Source organism: Schistocerca nitens, chromosome 2, assembly GCF_023898315.1.
Source record: "Schistocerca nitens isolate TAMUIC-IGC-003100 chromosome 2, iqSchNite1.1, whole genome shotgun sequence".
NCBI lineage: Eukaryota > Metazoa > Arthropoda > Insecta > Orthoptera > Acrididae > Schistocerca > Schistocerca nitens.
Genome location: NC_064615.1, coordinates 1,073,239,985 through 1,073,260,695, shown reverse-complemented (window position 1 = coordinate 1,073,260,695; position 20,711 = coordinate 1,073,239,985). Strand labels below are relative to the sequence as shown.

General features: G+C 42.6%; 1 protein-coding gene across 1 annotated transcript in view; it reads right to left on the bottom strand.

Annotated features, from left to right (window-relative positions):
* Positions 1-20,711, bottom strand: part of LOC126237463 (dehydrogenase/reductase SDR family member 11-like) — a 119,789-nt gene that overhangs the window by 78,004 nt on the left and 21,074 nt on the right. Inside the window, exon 2 of the mRNA XM_049947601.1 lies at positions 13,671-13,833. Within this exon, the coding sequence (XP_049803558.1) occupies positions 13,671-13,833 (163 nt within the window). The remainder of the gene's footprint in view (positions 1-13,670; positions 13,834-20,711) is intronic.

Here is a 20,711-nt window from a genome sequence, read left to right as displayed (position 1 = left end):
AGATAATAATGCCGAATCTGTGTGTGTGTCTTTTCATGCCATTTGCTTTTGATGCCTTTCCAAATCGGATCTTTATCTTGTTCATGAGCAATGTCCTTTAAAGATGTGGTGATGAAGTTTTCAAAGGCGACTTTCTGAATGTAAAGAATACTGAAATTTTTCTCGAGGTTACCTTCTGTGTTACTTTTCTCAATCCCAGCTGGTGCGCGTGACAGTGCGTCCGCAACAATGTTCTCCTTGCCGGGAATGTAGACTATTGTGAAGCGGAATTCTTGCAGAAACAATGCCCAACGTTTTAACCTGTCATGATTTAATTTTGAAGACATAAGAAATTGTAATGCACGATGATCACTGTATACTTTTACGTGCTTACCAGAAGGAAAGAAACGGAATTTGTTAAATGCCCAAACGATAGCTAAAGCTTCTAATTCAGTAACGGAATAATTTTTTTCAGATTTTGTTAGCACTCGGCTAGCAAAAGCAATGGTTTTCTGAATGGTAGTGTCATTTTCTATGGCTTCTTGAAATAAATGGGCACCAAGTCCGACTTTAGAAGAATCCGTGCCAAGGCAGAAATCTTGTGACAGATCTGGATGAGCTAGTATTGGCGCGTTAAGTAGCGGTTCTTTCAAAGAATTGAATTCCAACTGTGCTTGTTCGTCCCAGTTCCAAATAGTGTTTTTTCCAGAGAGAGAACAAAGTTTTGGTGTAACAAGAATTTGCATATTCAGAAAACGACGGTAAAAATTTACGAGACCCAGAAAACTGCGGACTTGTTTTTTTGTGGATGGAACTGGAATGGCTCTGATTGCTTCTAACTTTTCAGGATCCGGCTGAATGCCTTCAGAAGAAATAATATGTCCCAAAAACCTCACCTTTGACCTACCGAATTCAGACTTTTCCAAGTTAACTGTAATTCCAGATTCTGCAAAAATACGTAACAAACTGTTGAGGATGCGATTATGTTGTTCCCATGAAACTTCTGCTATTAGAATATCGTCCACATATAAGGTGATGTGACGTTTTAAGAACTCAGGTAATATGGAATTTAGCCCGCGAATGAATGCTGCCGAAGAAATGTTCAAACCAAAAGGAAGTTTCCGAAACTGATAACAAACGCCGAAACAAAGGAAAGCTGTGTATTTTCTACATTCTGGATGAAGTTCGATCTGATAAAAGCTGGATCTGAGATCAATGGAAGACAACACTTTCACACCATTAAAATTTTGAAGAAGTTCTTCCAACGTTTGCGGCCTGTCTGTTTCAGGAATGATGATAGTATTGATTTGTCTCGAATCTAAGACAAGCCTGATCGATCCATTTTTCTTCTCAACAACATGTAATGGATTGTTGTATGAGCTTACTGCAGGCTCAATAACGCCCTCGTCAAGCATAGATTGTACTTCTGTTCTAACACGGTCCCTATAATGTGCCGGAATTACGTATGGTCTAACACAAAATTTAGTATGCTCACGAACACGAAATTGGTATTGAAATCCCTTGATTGTTCCTGTTTTGTGAGGAAAAACTGTGGAATGTGCTTGTAAAATCTCAAAAAGGTCCTGCCTATCTGTGTCATTACAATTCTCAACTGTTTGAATTTTATTCTGAATTAACTCATTAGTACCAAATACTCCGTCGATATCATCCGTTTCAGTACTTGCAGAGTGATTCTTAGTGTCAAGTTCCGTCGAAATTCCGAACTGTTGTCTAACAGAAGGTAAAGCCGATTAATTTCCTTGCCATAGTTTGAGAGCCAATCTTCAAACTTCAAAGCTATTGACTTACATTCTTTCTCTAAACTTATTTCAGCATCGTGAAAGTTTAAGATTGCTTTGTATTCATTCAAAAAGTCTACTCCCAATATAATTTCCGTCGACAATAATGGAACAATAAGAAAGTTCATAGAGAAGCTGTGGCTTTGGCAAAAGAATTCTAAGTTGGTTTGTTGGCGTACATCTACACTTTTTCCAAAGATTGGACCTTGTAATTTAATCTTACGTAACGGAAGTGTGGGGCAATCGTTCGATTTGTTGCATTTGCTAAAGGCTGTTTCACTAATTACTGAAATGGGACTGCCAGAGTCAAGTACTGCCGTAAATTTTACGTCATTTACTGTGAAGTGAATCACAGGATATGCAATGTTGTTATGTTTTACGTCGTGTTCTTGCAGTAAGATGACCCTAATGTCTTCCATTTTTACGTAATTACTAGCTACGGCAGCTGCGTCGTTAGTTTCATACCTACGTTTTGTGGCTGCCAGCGGTATGAGTCATTGCCTAATGTCTCTTTGTTGGCGCGCGTCGTTATTGGGGTTTGGGGACCTAACTCCTACAAATTCACTTTGTCGAGAGGGCCCTGCTCTGTTTGAATCCCGCCAGTTCTGATGCAATTCAGGTTTGTCGTTACGATCATATCGTCTGTCGTCATGTCGGTAGTTCCTGTAGTTTCTTTCTTCTCGGTTAAATGGTGGAGAATTTCTCCCTGAATTATCACTGCACGGTGGACCATTGCGTCTAAAGTTATTCTGTCTCCCGTAATAATAATTGTTTTGGTTCCCATATTGTCTGTTTCTCTGATTGTCTCTGTGATAGTCATTACCACGGAGAGGTGATCTTTCCCTGTAATTATTACTACTCTGCCAACGGTTGTCATACGGGTGGTGTCTGTTTCGGTCACGATTTGTGTTGTGAGAAGAGCCTTGTCGCGTCCAGTTATTATTTCTTTAATCGCGGAATTGCGACGGATGTGATCTGTAATTGTTGTGCTCCTGCGTTCCGCGATTGTCAGTGTCAATTTCCAGTTCTTGTAACAGTCCCTGAAAAGCTTCAATGTCGTCTTTGCAACGTCCTGCCAAAATAATATGTCGTAAATGTTCAGGTAATTTGATTAAGCAAATGCGGATGAGTTCTGAGGAGCTGTATGGGTTTGACAGGTACTGATTCTTGTGCAACATGTCTTCAAAATATTTCACAAGACTGGAGAATTCAGATTGTTCGAAATGTTTCATCATTATGATGCTATGTTTTACTCGGTCTTGTGTGGCTTGAGACCAATATGCTGAGAGGAAGGCATGGTAAAATTCTCCTTCACTGTGACAATCGTGAATGACCGATCGCATTCTTACAGCTGGTTCATTCTCTAAATAGCCACACATAAATTCAAATCTATGCTGCAATGACCAGTTGGGAGGAAAACAATGAGAGAATTGATGGAGCCACGCTTGTGGATGAATGTCGTTGGCAGAATTCTTAAACGTTTTGAATTTACGTGTAGTAATGAACAGCTAATAGTCAAAATCATCGTGTCGGCGAGTAGCATATCGGTCATTGTAACGTCGTGTCGGCGGTTCCATCTCAAAATTCGATGTGCCTTGCCAATTTCTTTCATAATTTCCGAAGTGTCCTGTGTTATTATTTTGTGGTTGTTCCGTATTTCTATGTCCCTGTTCCCGTATTGGGGCGCGAGTGTCCTCTGAAATGCGTAATTCGTGTATTACCTGTGTCAGCTGATCTTGTACTTCCCGGATTTCTCTTTTGTACTGTGTATTGATTTGATTTTGATTTTGTTTGAATTTTCTAATTTCTTCATACTCTTCAGTGTCAGTGAAGGCTACAGGTGTTGTGTCATTCAGATCATCATCTACCTTTGTAGATAAGTTAGTGAACTGATCTGAAAGTTCGGCTACTTTATCCGATAGTGTACTTATTTCCTCAGTGTGTTTTTCTGAACCAAGTTTCAGAGTATCTACTGTGTCCTTTAAGTTTTCCTGACTTTTTGCAAGTTGCGTAACCGAATCGGTAGATGCAACTGAGTCAAATTTAGCTTGCAAGATCTCATGATTTTCATGAACAATAGTTTGCAGTTCTTTTATGGCTGCTTCGTGATTCTGTAATGCATTTTCATGCCGCGAAAAAATAGGTTGAAAATGCTCACAAATTTGTGTTTTTACGTCATTACAGGCTTTTTGACATTTCGATTCAATGTTATGTAACTCAGTAGTTAAATCTTCACGTGTTTGTTCAAGAGTTTGTTCCAATGAGTCTAACTTTTGAAGCTGTTGCTGTGTTTGTCTCTGATTTTGTTCCATTGTGTCTAACTGTTGGTGTGTTTGTCTCTGATTTTGTTCCATTGTGTCTAATTTTTGAAGCTTTTGCTGTGTTTGTCTCTGATTTTGTTCCATTGTGTCTAATTTTTCAAGCTTTTGTCCCATTTGTTGCATTAATTGTAATAACAATGCACTGGTGTCTGAAACATGTTCCTCAGTGCTTTTCGGCAGTGAATTTGCACCGGCAACATTCACATTTTGACAAGTGGAAAATGTGTCTTGACTCATTTGAGAAAACGGTGAGAACCCAAAACCTGAGTCTACAATATTTGCAAAATTGTGTCCTGTCATTCCCGATTCCTGAGGCGAGCTGTTGCCGACCGATCGATCGATAATGCTTCCCTCTTCACTAATTGTTTCACTGTCCACGCCATTGTTTGCCGCCCGCTCCATTTCCCTATGCACAATTACCAAATTACTACTTTGAATGTCTGTTAATTCACTACACAGTGGTGCTGATAAGCTACGCTCGTCGTCACTATTATTTCTCAGTTTACTTTGGAGCCTAGTGTTACGTTTTTCACACGCCATTATTGTCACAATATTTCACACGATAACACAGAAAAGCACAATTTGAAGAGCAAAATAAAATAACATAGCAATGGAAATAATGTGTACTTAATTGCAAGCGCAGCTGCGAAATACTTGGTGCAAATCTACATGCATGCCACAACTGTTTTACTGTACAACAATGAAAAACTACAACTACAATGGAAATTCTCTCTATAATTACGCGCTAGCAATAAACAAAAACTACACTAATTACACAAACTACAAGAAAAAAATCAGAAGATTCCAGTGAGGTATCCTCAGCTAAGGGTCGACATATGAAACGTCCCCTTTGAACAAATTATACAGGACTGTGCTTAAACTGACACACAATATTTTGTTAGCGCAACGCAATCTGACTTTCAATAATTCCTACAAAATAATGGGCCCTGACTAACATTAAACTATACCTTTCACAAATCACTTACCTCACAAAAATCTTCGCTACTCAAGCTACTGCAATACAGCGAGCGCCACTACTGCCAGCTAAATAAAAGATTCAAACTACTGAAGGCACTAACTACTGATAGGCATAGTTAGCAAATGAAAGATTTTAATAGAGAACAACCAATGTATTTACCTCAATAGTCATAATATATATAGCAGTTCATGACAAATTTCAAAACTCCGCCATCTCTCTCCCCACATCCACCACTGCTGGCGGCTCACCTCCAACTGCGCAACGTTACGCGCTGTTCACAGCCAGCTGCCTAACACTACAATGGCGAGTATTACAACAATGCAAAGCAGCCACAGACTGCACACAGCACAGCCAGTGATTGTCATACATAGCGCTACGTGGCGTTACCAATAAGAAAACAGAAACAGCATACTTACAACCTTACCTACTGTTTCACCTGTTAACTTCTCCACAAATTTTTAAAGCCTGACATTTCTCACAAAATAGTCTGCATTTCTGTGCGAAACCAAAATTTTCCATTCATATACAACATTAAGAATAGAGTAACAAGTAACATTTTAAATGCATAAGGGAGAAAATTACACGAATTGACACAATTACAAGACGTGTACAAAAGAAAGCGAGAACACGCACTACTGCAACTCTTTCCAGTTTGAGAGGGGAAAAAAAAGGAAAAAATAAGGGAAAAAATTTGCATCGTAAAATAGTAATGTCTTCCCTGCCTGTTTAAAAACTTAGAATGAGTTCACCTCCTTAGAATTGCTACACATGAAATGTCTTAGTGATAAGGATGTACTGACAGATGTGATGAAAATTGTATATGCATCAGTTTTATGTTCAATTTACAATCTATGCTGCGTGACAAAAAAAGTGAAGCATCCAAAACACTTGGTGAGTTGTCAGTGTAGCTTCATATACTAACACACTATGGGCGTGCATGTGAACGAGTGCAGTGGCAAGTCTCTACGACAGCTAGAACGACCGCTACCCTAGTGCTGTTTAACATTATTAGCAGCCCTGGTAGGATATATTCATATGAGAGGCATGAACAGAGTCATATGTTGGTTATCACTGTGTAGGACATGGAGATTCCACATATTCAAGTGAGTCAGTGTATCAGCACCTGACAGAGTTATAAAAGGGCCTTATTGTGGGTTTCCAATTCGCAGGTTCGTGGAATAGTGTAATATCCACATTTGGGTTCATTCGAAAGTGACAATGGCCAGACCACTAAAAGAGACAATCGCTGAATGCGCACCAAGCACATTGTGATCCCTTCACATCTCTCCTGGCATCCAAGAACAGGTAGTGGACACCCTGCAACACAGTGTGTCATCCCACAACAATGGTTGGAGGCTAGTAACAGCTGCACTAGGGAATTACTGTCCTCTGCATAGCCTGCTGTTAACACCACAACACAATCTTCTGTGTTTGGAGTGATGCCATCTCCGAGAAGCGTGGACTACTAATGAATGGCGTCACAGTGTGTTCAACAATGAGCCATTGTTCTGCATAATGCGATTGGCCATCATCGGTGAGTATGGTGGCCACTGGACAGAAGTACTACTCTTCCAATGTTTTTGAGAGACCTAGCGGTATTGCTTCCTGTGTCATAAAGTGGGGAATAATTGGATGTGATTTCAGGTCAGGGCTGGCATTGACTGAAGCCACGCTGACTGCATAATGGTACGTCAGGGACATCCAAGTCGTCATGTGTTACATCTTGTGGGACAGTATAGTGCTGCCATTTTCCAACGGCGCACTGCTCGTCGACACATGGGACAACACCCTATGAATTGTGTTGTGCTGAGGCCAGCAAGATCCCAAGACCTGTCGTCGTTAGGACATGCGTGGGACTGCCTCAGGTTTAAATTCTGTCCCATTGCGAGTATCGAGAGTATCAAGGACCTTTTACAAAAGTTGTGGGCCAGTTTGCCTCAGGGGAGGATACAGTGCCTTTATGACAGTGTTACCAACTGAACCAGTGCATGCATCCAGGCAAGATACGGTTCAGCTCTTACTGGTAAGTGATCTCATTCTGGGAAGTTCTTTGTAAATTTGACCCAACAACACCACATACCCTCCCATACACTGAACCTCCATTTACTCTGCTCCTTCACTTGTGTGCGCTGCACTCTTTTCGTCAGACAGTGTTTACCATCACTTTTTTTTAGTTTCTCTACCTGTATAGTAAAAAAACTTTCGAACAAAGCAATCAATGATTTTATTTTTATTTTCACGTGTTAAATAGTGTTTTTCTGCGTTACTAGCTGAAGGGCATAAACTCTGGTTTCAGTGCAAATGTTCGTTACGCCTGGAGGTCACTGCAGTACTTACTGTTGAGTGCTACTTAAGTAAATAAATTAGTGAAATCAAAGTGAACTAGAAATTAGAATATAAATGAAAAACTTGGTTTAGTTTAGAGAGTTACATACTGGCAAACAGCGGGCAAAACAGCAGAACAGAAGAGACTATGACCGTGAAGTCAGCAAGTTCCACATAAGCGGGCGCTGTCGATTCAGCCGTCAGGGCATCGCCCGACCGGCTCACGTGTTTCTCAGTTGTCGCATGTGAGCAAAGGCCCTCGCCTACATCCCAAGAGCCAATGACTGACGTTAAGAAGATTCTTCGAGAAGCTTTTCAACGTGACAGAAGAGGCAATGACCGGCTCACGTGTTTCTCAGTCGTCACATGTGATCAAAGGCCCTCGCCTACATTCCAAGAGCCAATGACCGACGTTAAGAAGATTCTTCGGGAAGCTTCTCAACGTGACAGAAGAGGCAATGACCGTGAAGTCGTTCACCTCCAGTAAACTGAAGTGAATAAATACGCGAGACGCAGTGGGCCCGAGAGACGAAGACGAGGACGGAGACGGAGATGAAGACGAGAGACGAAGAAGACGAAGAAGTAAAGAAGCGTAGCAGCAGTTTTCAGTCAGTTTCGGTGCTGAAGACCGTCATGCAAGAAGAGACTACATCATGCACAGACGCACCAAGTCCGCCGCTGTAATGGAATAGCAAGCAGCAGCCTCGGCGCCAGAAGACAGAAGTTAAAAGGTATTTGAAGTCTGATTTTTACGTACCCGGGTGACTCGTGAGGACGGGAAGGAGACGGCCTCACATCAAAAGTCACCTGTGAGCTGGGATGAAGATCTGAAAGCCGAAGACTGGCAAGCGGGAGTCCGTTGTTCGAGTCCGGGACACTGGCCTTCCCCCGCCGCGCCGCTCCGCTGGCCGACGCACAACACACGCGGCCGCTTGGAGAAGAGAAACACTGGGACGCCACATTCAAGGTATCACACCATCCGATGCACGACTTCGCTCGCAATAATTAAATCGGCCACCTCGCGCTGCGCGTCTCCAGTCAGCTGGGCGAGACGGCGACACGAGATACACACCGCTACGCGTAATCAGACGCAGCCGCCGCCGCCGCTGCCGCAGCAGAAGGCTACGCAAACGACACAGCTGCCGTTCTCCGAACCAGAACATCCAGTAAGATACAGTTGTACGAAACTTTCAATAAAAGTTATCTTATGTAAAAATGCTGTTTCATTCTACCTCACACCCGAGAAAAGGAAGAACCCACCCTGCCCACATGTTGTTAAGAGAGAAAAGTTAATTTATTTAATATTTTCACCCTGACAGAATGCTTTAGAATGCTCATTCTGACAATTGACAGCATCAAAAGAGAAAAGCCAGTTACATCTAGTCGCAGAAGTGTTATATTTAGTATCAGAACTGTTACATTACGAAAGTTTTTTCCAGGAGGATCGCCAAGTAAGATAATAGCCTGCGCACTCTGTCGTTAGTACGAGTAGTTACACGTTTTACAAACTCCCTCTGTATCTTAAAACCATTACACACAATAGCCACATCGATTAAACATAAGGGTACAAAGTCTGTATATTCCACAGCTCAGTCATATTGTGTGACCACCATCTGCACTACTGGCTATTAAAATTGCTACACCAAGAAGAAATGCAGATGATAGACGAATATTCATTGGACAAATGTATTATACAAGAACCGACATGTGATTACATTTTGCCGGCCGAAGTGGCCGTGCGGTTAAAGGCGCTGCAGTCTGGAACCGCAAGAGCGCTACGGTCGCAGGTTCGAATCCTGCCTCGGGCATGGATGTTTGTGATGTCCTTAGGTTAGTTAGGTTTAACTAGTTCTAAGTTCTAGGGGACTAATAACCTCAGCAGTTGAGTCCCATAGTGCTCAGAGCCATTTGAACCATTTGATTACATTTTCACGCAATTTGGGTGCATAGATCCTGAGAAATCAGTACCCATAACAACCACCTCTGGCCGTAATAACGGCCTTGATACGCCTGGGCATTAAGTCAAACAGAGCTTGGATGGCGCGTACACGTAGAGCTGCGAACGCAGCTTCAACACGATACCACGGTTCATCAAGAGTAGTGACTGGCGTATTGTGACGAGCCAGTTGCTCGGCCACCATTGGCCAGACGTTTTTCAATTGGTGATAGATCTGGAGAATGTGCTGGCCAGGGCAGCAGTCGAACATTTTCTGTATCCAGAAAGGCCCGAACGGGACCTGCAACATGCAGTGGAGCATTATCCTGCTAAAATGTAGGGTTTCGCAGGGATCGAATGAAGGGTAGAGCCACGAGTCGTAACACATCTGAAATGTAACGTCCACTGTTCAAAGTGTCGTCAATGCGAACAAGAGGTGACCGAGACATGTAACCAATGGCACACCATACCATCACGCCGGGTGATAAGCCAGTATGGCGATGACGAATACACGCTTCCAATGCCAGTTCACTGCGATGTCGCCAAACAAGGATGTGACCATCATGATGCTGTTAACAGAATGTGGATTCATCCGAAAAAATGACATTTTGCCATTCGTGCACCCAGGTTCGTCGTTGAGTACACCATCGCAGGCGCTCCTGTCTGTGATGCAGCGTCAAGGGTTATCGCAGCCATGGTCTCTGAACTAATAGTCCATGCTGCTGCAAACGTCGTCGAACTGTTCGTGCAGATGGTTGTTGTCTTACAAACGTCCCCATCTGTTGACTCAGGGATCGAGACGTGGCTGCACAAACCGTTACGCATTTCTCCTCCTTACACGAGGCATCACAACAACGTTTCACCAGGCAACGGCAGTCAGCTGCCGTTTGTGAATGAGAAATCGATTGGAAACTTTCCTCACGTCAGCACGTTGTAGGTGTCGCCACCGGCGCCAACCTTGTGTGAATGCTCTGAAGAGCTAATGATTGCATATCACAGCATCTTCTTCCTGTCGGTTAAATCCGCGTCTGTAGCACGTCATCTTCGTGGTGTAGCAATGTTAATGGCCAGTAGTGTATGTGCTACGTAAACGTGCAGTAATTACCCATAGACGGCAGGTGGCAGAACTGGCAGTGGAGAACATATAAACCGTGTAAGAGGGACACGGAAACAAAACGATGTATGTAACGTCTAGAAGTGCATAACCAATGGCTTTCGGGCTAAGGGTGGAAGCATTTCCGCAACAGCCAAGTTTGTAAACTGTTCGCGTGCGGCCGCATTTAACGTACACCGTGCATAGTTAAACGGCGCTATCCAAAACAGGTGCGGAGGCAACTGTTGTGCACCACGGGCCGTATACGACAGGGTTGAAAGATGGTTGCGGATATGTAACGGGCAGGCAGAGTGCAAAATAACCACCCAGATGATCCAAGGAGCTACTGACAGTATCTCCTCAACGACCATTCACCAAACGTATGAGGCTCCACAGCAGGCGGCTGGTTCATGCACCCAAGCTAACTGCTGCTCATCGGCAACGGAGGCTGGAATTTCCCCGTCAGTACCCCACTGAGTGATGACAGATGGCCTTTTCGGATGAATCGCATTTTATTCTCCATCGGACAGATGGCCGTTAGCATGTACTGGACGAGACCCTGTAACAGTAGTCCGAAGTGTCCAGAGCAGAGGGCATTTCCTGGATGATCTCGTCAATCTGCAATCAGTGAATGGACACAAGTATCCTCCATACCTCGGAACCATGTCCACCGCCACATACACTTTGTTTTCCCTCAGCACGATAGCATCTACCATCAGGACAATGCAACGTGTCACATAGCTTGCAGTATACCTACGTGGTTCGAAGAGGACCAGTAGGAGCCTGCCGTACTCTCTTGACCACCAAACTCTCCGGATTTTATCCCAACAGAGAACCTGTGGGACCACATCGATAGGTCTATCCTCGTTATGAATTCTCAACCGAGAATCCTAGCTTAAGTGGCCACGGCACTGGAATTGCCACAGCTCCACGTCCCTGTCGCTAACATCCAGAACCTCACTACTTCTTTTCCTGCATCTCTCACAGCAGTTTGCGCTCCAAAACGTGGTTATTCTGACTTTTGACAGGTGGTCACATTAATGTGATTGGGCAGTGTAGTCTGCAAAAAAAAAAAAAAAAAAAAAAAATGGTTCAAATGGCTCTGAGCACTATGGGACTCAACATCTTAGGTCATAAGTCCCCTAGAACTTAGAACTACTTAAACCTAACTAACCTAAGGACATCACATACACCCATGCCCGAGGCAGGATTCGAACCTGCGACCGTAGCAGTCCCGCGGTTCCGGACTGCAGCGCCAGAACCGCTAGACCACCGCGGCCGGCTGTAGTCTGCATTCCATACTTTAAAACACACCGAATAATGGCAGAGAAACACCAGGAGGGGGCCGGAAGGTACACGTTGCGATGCGTCTTCTACGTTATAAAGTTCTTTTCCTTCATATTTCTTCCTGTTTCGTCCATTCCAAATACACACATCAAAAAAAGTTTTACATCGACCCGGTTCCCAGAACTCCTGAAGATAGACGTTGACTGTGGATATTGTATCACAGACAGAGTCCCTTTGACTGTTCAGAGATGTTACTAAACCCACCCAAAGATGAAAACAACCACGCATGAGCAGAGACGGAGGGGGTCTGACAGCAGATTAATTCCAATCATTCCACTAGGAAGGAGGCACACGGCTCATGTTGTCTGTAGTTCAACCATGCCCAGACGGTCAATACAGCGGTTCGATCGCGTCCGTATTGTTACTTTGTGCCAGTAATGGCTCTCAACAAGGGAAGTGTCCAGGCGTGTTCTTCGGAGATGGAGGAGATATAGAGAGACTGGTACTGTCGATGACATGCCTCGCTCAGGCCGTCCAAGGGCTACTACTGCAGTGGATGACCGCTACCTACGGATTATGGCTCGGAGGAACCCTGACAGGAACGCCACCATGTTGAATAATGCTTTTCGTGCAGCCACAAGACGTTCGTGCTGCGACTCAAACTGTGCGCAATAGACTGCGTGATGCGCAACTTCACTCCCCACGTCCATAGTGTGGTCCATCTTTGCAACCACGATACCATGCAGCGCAGTGCAGATGGGCCCAACAGCATGCCGAATGTACTGCTCAGGATTGGCATCATGTGCACTTCACCGGTGAGTCTCGCATATGCCTTCAACCAGACAGTCGTTGGAGAAGTGTTTGGAGGCAACGCCTTAGACACACTGTCCAGCGAGTGCAACAACGTGGAGTTGTCCCGATGTTTTGGGGTGCCATTATGTGGGGCCACCGTACGCCGATGGTGGACATGTAAGGCGCCGTAACGGCTGTACGATACGTGAATGCCATCCTACGACCGATAGTGCAACCATACCAACAGCATACTGGCTAGACTTTCGTCTTCATGGATGACAATTCGCGCCCCCATCGTGCGCATCTTGTGAATGACTTCCTTCAGGATAACGACATCGCTGGACTACAGTGGCCAGCATGTTCGCCAGACATGAACCCTATCGAACATGTCTGGGAGAGATTGAAAATGGCTGTTTATGGACGACGTGACCCACCAACCACTCTGAGGGATCTACGCCGAATCGCCGTTGAGGAGTGGGACAATCTGGACCACCAGTGCCTTGATGAACTTGTGGATAGTATCCCACGACGAATACAGGGATGCATCAATGCAAGAGGACGTGCTACTGGGTATTAGTGGTACCGGTGTGCACAGCAACCTGGACCACCACCTCTGAAGGTGTCGCTATACGGTGGTACAACATACAATGTGTGGTTTTCATGAGGAAGAAAAAGTGCGGAAATGATGTTTATGTTGATCTATGTTCCAATTTTATGTACAAGGTCTGGAACTCTCGGAACCGAGATGATGCAAAACTTTTTTGATGTGTATTGAAATAATTCCAGATGCAGTGTAAGCCGCTGAAATGCATTACCTACCACGCTTGACCTCATGTATACCATTTAGGTATTTTCCAACTCTTGATGTGCTTCCACAAAAATCTGTCTGTGATTGGTAATGGTACACATTCCAGACACATACTGTGTCACACTGCTTTTTATCCGTGCATTGTTTATCGGATGTATCAAAACTTGAAAGAAACAACAAGTAAAAGTAGAAAAAAATAAAAAGCGTGCGAAAGGATTTGTGTATAGTCGCTTAATCTGAAATTAGTATGCGTAACTACGGTTGAATACATTTCTCTTTTTGAATCAGTTAACAGTATCATATCTTATAGTAATTTCTTCAAAGGTAGTTTCGATAGTTTTTTCTACTCACCAGTTAGGCTTGCATCAAAGAAGACGCCAGCGTTGTTGATGAGAATATCGACACCTCCCAGGTTGTCTAGAGTCCACTTGAACGCAGATACAACGCTTTCTTCATTGCTGACATCACAGTAGCGGGGATATAACTTTCCTTTGGCGTCATTTAATTCCCATGCCTGGTGAAGAAAGAGAACAGCCATAGAACACAATATTTTAATAACAATACGGTGACATTTATTTGTATTTCATATTTGTCAGCAGCCTTCCGGAATACGGACACAAAGAATAGATGTGACTTCTTCAGAACGATGGAGCTGCTCCTTGTTCCAGTTTAAGTACGCAGCAGCTTCTAAATGATAAATAGGGGAGAGGAGGACCAATTCTGTGGCAAACATATTCTCCGCTACACCTTTGCTTGTGGTGTGTTTATAAGCTCTTGTGCATTGAACCTCGACCCAAGATGTGGAGCTCGTATTGTGGAAGGCTGCAGAGAAACAGGGCTAGGGCATAGCCGGACAAAGTGGTCATGGCAGGCAAAGCGGCTGTGGGGTCCGATGTGCTACGAGGTACCAGCATCGTGCGGGGAATACCTCGACTTCTTCCCCCATGGAGGGTCCAGTCACCCCGTCTGCTGTGCCGCTCATCGGAGTTATAGTAATTTTTGTGGATTTCAGTTATTCTGTTGTAAGGTAAGTGGCCACTTTCTGCATTTATTGCGGAGAGGGAATGTCACTACATCTGTTTACTGAAATTGTGCTGAAAGTGTCATATCTTGACTCCATAATCTCACACTATAAGAAAAAAAAAAGAGTCAACACTAAGGAAATAACCGATCTGGTCGACAATCGATGGCAACTGCCTTGCCGCAGTGGATACAATGGTTCACGTGAGATAACCGTAGTTAAGCGCTGTCGGGCGTGGCCGGCACTTGGATGGGTGACCATCCAGGCCGCCATGGGCTGTTGCCATTCTTCGGGGTGCCCTCAGCCTTGTGATGCCAATTGAGGAGCTACTCGACCGAATAGTAGCGGCTCCGGTGAAAAAAAAGTCATAACGACTGGGAGAGCAGTGTGCTGACCACACGCCCCTCCTATCCGCATCCTCAACTGAGGATGACATGGCGGTCGGATGGTGCCGATGGGCACTCGTGGCCTGAAGACGGAGTGCTGCTTTTTTTCGGCAATCAATAGATGTTGTAAGTAGGCTGTTTAGGTTTTTTTTTGGTAACGCCACCTCTGTATGAAAATCACTGGCTGTGCTGTGTGCAGTCTGTGGCTGCTTTGCATTGTTGTAATACTCGCCATTGTAGTGTTAGGCAGCTGGCTGGGAACAGCGCGTAGCGTTGCGCAGTTGGAGGTGAGCCGCCAGCAGTGGTGGATGTGGGGAGAGAGATGGCGGAGTTTTGAAATTATATATATATCAAGGTAAATACATTGTTTGTTCTCTATTAATATCTTTCATTTGCTAACTATCCCTATCAGTAGTTAGTGCCTTCCATAGTTTGAATCTTTTATGTAGCTGGCAGTAGTGGCGCAGGCTGTATTGCAGTAGTGGGAGTAACCAAGATTTTTGTGAGGTAAGTGATTTGTGAAAAGTACAGGTTAATGTTAGTCAGGGCCATTCTCTTGTAGAGATTATTGAAAGTCAGATTGCGTTGCGCTAAAAATATTGTGCGTCAGTTTAAGCACAGTCGTGTATAAATTGTTCTAAGGGGACGTTTCATATGTCGACCCTTAGCCTAGGATACCTCACTGGAATCTTCTGATTTTTTTCTTGTAGTTTGTGTAATTAGTGTAGATTTTGTTTATTGCTAGCGCGTAATTGTAGAGAGAATCTCCTTTGTAGTTGCAGTCTTTCATTGTTGTACAGTAAAACAGGTGTGGCATGCATGTAGATTTGCACCAAGTATTTCGCAGCTGCAATTAACTAGATATTATTTTCAGTGTTATGTTAATGTGTTCTCTTATTTTTGCTCTTCAAATTGTGTTTTTCTCTGTTGTCGTGTGAAATACTGTGACAATAATGGCGTGTGAAAATCGTAATACTAGGCTTCAAAGTAAACTGAGAAATGACAGTGAAAACGAAAGCAGTGTGTTAGCGCCACCGAGTAATGAATTAACTGTTGTTCAAAGTAGTAATTTGGTAACTGTGCATAGGGAAATGGAGCGGGCGGCAAACAATGGCGTAGGCAGTGAAACAATTAGTGAGCAGGGAAGCATTATCGATCGATCGGTCGGCAATAGCTCGGCTCAGGAATCCGAAATGACACGATACGATCTCGCAAATACTGTAGATTCAGGTTTTGGATCCTCACCGTTTTCTCAAATAAGTCAAGACACATTTTCTGCTTGTCAAAATGTGAATGTTTCCCGTGCAAATTCACTGCTGAAAAGCACTGAGGAACATGTTGCAGACACCAGTGCATTGTTATTACAATTAATACAACAAATGGGACAAACACAACAAAAGCTTCAAAAGTTAGACACAATGGAACAAAATCTTCGAAAGTTAGACACAGTGGAACAATACCAGAGACAAACACAGCAACCGTTAGACGCAATGGAACAAAATCTTCAAAAGTTATACTCATTGGAGCAAACTCTTGAACAAACACGTGAGGATTTAACTACTGAGTTACATCACATTGAATCGAAATGTCAAAAAGTCTGTAATGACGTAAAAACACAAATTTATGAGCATTTCCAACCTATTTTTTCGCGTCATGAAAATGCACTACAGAATCATGAAGCAGCCATAAAACAACTGCAAACTACTGTTCATGAAAATCATAAGACCTTGCAAGCTAAATTTGACTCAGTTGCATCTACCGATTCGGTTACGCAACTTGCAAAAACTCAGGAAAACTTGAAGGACACAGTAGATTCGATTTCAACACAAATGGACACTCTGAAACTTGGTTCAGAAAAACACACTGAGGAAATGTGTTCACTATTGGAGAAAGTAGCCGGACTTTCGGATCAGGTCACTAACTTATCTACAAAGGTAGATGATGATCTGAATGACACAAGACCTGTAGCCTTCACTGACACAGAAGAGTATGAACAAATTAGAAAATTCAAACAAAATCAAAATCAAATCAATACACAGTACAAAAGAGAAATCCGGGAAGTACAAGATCGGTTGACGCAGGTAATACAAGATTTACATATTTCAGAGGACACTCGCGCCCCAGTACGGGAACAGGGACATAGAAATACGGAACAGCCGGAAAATAATAACACAGCGCATTTCGGAAATTATGAAAGAAATTGGCAATGTGCACCGAATTTTGAGATTGAACCGCCGACACGACGTAACAATGACCGACATGCGACTCGCCGACACGATGATTTTGACTATAAGCTGTTCATTACTACACGTAAATTCAAAACGTTTAAGAATTCTGCCAACGACATTCATCCACAAGCGTGGCTTCATCAATTCTCTCATTGTTTTCCTCCCAACTGGTCATTAGAGCACAGATTAGAATTTATGTGTGGCTATTTAGAGAATGAACCAGCTGTAAGAATGCGATCGGTCATTCACGATTGCCACAGTGAAGGAGAATTTTACCATGCCTTCCTCTCAGCATATTGGTCTCAAGCCACACAAGACCGAGTAAAACATAGCATCATAATGATGAAACATTTCGAACAATCTAAATTTTCCAGTCTTGTGAAATATTTTGAAGACATGTTACACAAGAATCAGTATCTTTCAAACCCATACAGCCCCTCAGAACTCATCCGCATTTGCTTAATCAAACTGCCTGAACATTTACGACATATTATTTTGGCAGGACGTTGCAAAGACGACATTGAAGCTTTTCAAGGACTCTTACAAGAACTGGAAATTGACACTGACAATCGCGGAACGCACGAGCACAACAATTACAGATTACATCCGTCGCAATTCCGCGATGAAAGAAATAATAACTGGACACGACAAGGCTATTCTTACAACGTAAATCGTGACCAAAACAGACACCACCCATATGACAACCACTGGCAGAGTAATAGTTACAGAGAAAGATCGCATTTTCGTAGTAATGAATGTGACAGAGACAACCACAGAATCAGACAATATGGTAACCAGAACTATTATTATCAAGGGAGACAGAATAATTTCAGACGCAACGGTCCAGCGCGCAGGTACGATTCAGGAAGAAATTCTCCACCACATGACCGACAAGAAAGAAATTATGAAATCTACCGACATGACGACAGAAGAGATAATCATAACGACAGACGTGAATTTCATCAGAACTGGCGGGATTCTAACAGAGCTGGGCCCTCTCGGCAAGGCGAATTTGTGGAAGTTAGGTCTCCTAATCCCAATAACGATGCACGCCAACAAAGAGACAGACAATGACTCGCACCGCAGGCAGCCGCTTGCGCCGGCTGGCCCAGAGAAAAATAACATAGACGCTAACCTTGAGAAAAATTCCACTATTCATTACCGACGTATACCACATGATAATTGCATTCAAGTTCAAACTCTGAGTACTATGAAGAGTAAAGGATTGCACCACACTTCACATGTAAAACCTTTTATTGAAAGATAATCTCCTTTTTAACTTAGTCTTCGCCATAAAATTTTTCACTGTGCATTACTAGTATGCATTGTCAGACTTAGAAACTGTTACCATGCAACAATGTTTGAAGTTAAATATCCAGTCTAGAACCTAGGGAACATTTTTAAACAAATGGTTCAAATGGCTCTGAGCACTATGGGACTCAACTGCTGAGGTCATTAGTCCCCTAGAACTTAGAACTAGTTAAACCTAACTAACCTAAGGACATCACAAACATCCATGCCCGAGGCAGGATTCGAACCTGCGACCGTAGCGGTCTTGCGGTTCCAGACTGCAGCGCCTTTAACCGCACGGCCACTTCGGCCGGCCCATTTTTAAACAGAAATTACGATTGCATTGTTATAGTGAACAGACGACACAGTGTTGTATTTGTACATTCTTGCTTGTTAGTTGCACGATTACGTAATGACTATAAGGCTCACATACTTAGAACATTTACCAGTACTACTAATGAGATTTTAATTTTGGTTTACTTGAAAATACATTCTGGATTTAAAGTACTTTCTGTGAGATACCAGACGACACAGTGGTTAGTTTATGTGACAACTACACGGTTTTATCACGACGCTACTAATGAGTGACAATTTACAATGTTGCTTTTGCGGTGTATCTGTTTTATATCTGTACAGCTTTCTGAATTCTTCTGGAAAGAAAAACATGTTTTAGTAGTAACTCTTGTGGTATAGCAACAATGAGACAGCCTTTTTCGTGGTACAATAATACGTTACAGTACAGTACTTTCGTCATCACAACAATAAGCGTAATAACTACGATATCTATACACAAAGCATTTCACTTTTGTTTATCATGAGGTAAGTACATTGACTTCTGCAGAACTTAGCTTTCGGAGGACGATAAATACGAGACTTCCACAGAGATTATCTTACAACATGACGCACAGTTTAGCGCTACAGTACACGTATTTGAGTGATTAATTTCGCACTTAAAACATTTTTTTAAGATATTTGAAGTGCAATGATACAAGGGTTTTCCGTGATACATTTCATTCCATTGCTGTAATCTGTAACACCTGAGGGTATAATTACATTAATCCTCAGGGGGGTACACACTTACTTTGTGTACCATGTGTTTGGCAAGCACAAGGAGCCCTAGCTAATATGGTATTTGCTTAAACAACTTTACACATCGGTACCATATTTCTCCAACACAAAATACACAGCTATCTGATCATTTAACTGAGAGAGACAAACTTTTTTACTACATCAGTGACACATGTTTACGTAATTACACCGTTGGATAACTTCACACTTATGAAATTGTATTTTGTTAGTACTTTGTGAACTGTTCATATTTTTTCGGAACCATTGTGATACTATGAGAGCTTTGAATGATGTATTTGGTATGGGATCATGATTTTTAAAGTAGTTTGAGGTTGATGACACTATTGAAATGAGCAGAGAATTTTTTTAGGTTTTGAAACTATTGGAGGAAGCTACGACGATTTTGAGAGTTGACTGAGGTGTTATGATGTTGTTTTTACGACGATGATGTGTATTATGCTGCTGAGGTATGTTTATGGTCAAGAAGCTGATGCTATATGAGGAATTTGATTATGCTACAAATTTCATATAATGAAATATTAAAGAAGCGTCGACGAATATATATATGTGTAATAAGGTAAGGAGTAATGAGTAGTGGTTAGGTTTGTGAAAAAGGATGTTGGAAACCAAGAATCTTACTTTAAGAGTTATTAAATGTGTGTAAATGCGTGAATGTATCACAATGCCGACGAAAATTTTTTGGACACTGTTATATCAATAAGATTTTGTTTCTACAGATTTGTAACGCTAATTCTTGACCTGTGAAATTTTTTATATGAGACTGTCACTGTAGCGGAAACTGCTGTCGTAAATATTTCCGTACGAAAGTTAAGTGACCACCTGCACGTAATGCGTCGCGGGCACCCAGCTGTGTCAGACGCCTGGAGAAAAAGCCATTATTGCGAGCCCTTTTCAGCGGCACAGGTAGAAAAAAAAAGGGAGGCCATTATCCTCGCTATTGACGTTCCTTTGTAGAAAGCATCGCAAAAACGACACAGTCGAACTTGAAAACATATGTTGACACTGTGGAGCTCTTAATTTATGATATTTACAGGAATGCCTAATGAAATGACGAGAAATAATTTTACATCTGCACACCTGATTCTGACAAGCGTCTTTCTACGAGAGTTGAGAGAATTTCTACTAACTTATGAAATGTCACATGACTATTGAATGATATTTTTGTGCTTTGGTTTGCGTAATTGCTTATTTCATTTGATATCTGGTTTCCAGCGGTCTTGCAGCATTGGTTTCATAAAATAAAATTAAATGCATTTGCTAATGTGAACACTTTCTGTCAACAGATCTATTAAATAATTACTTTATGATCCACATTCTTCGAAAAAGGAGCTCTTGGAATGGAAAGAACAATAAGAAGGGACTAGTAACAGGAACTGCA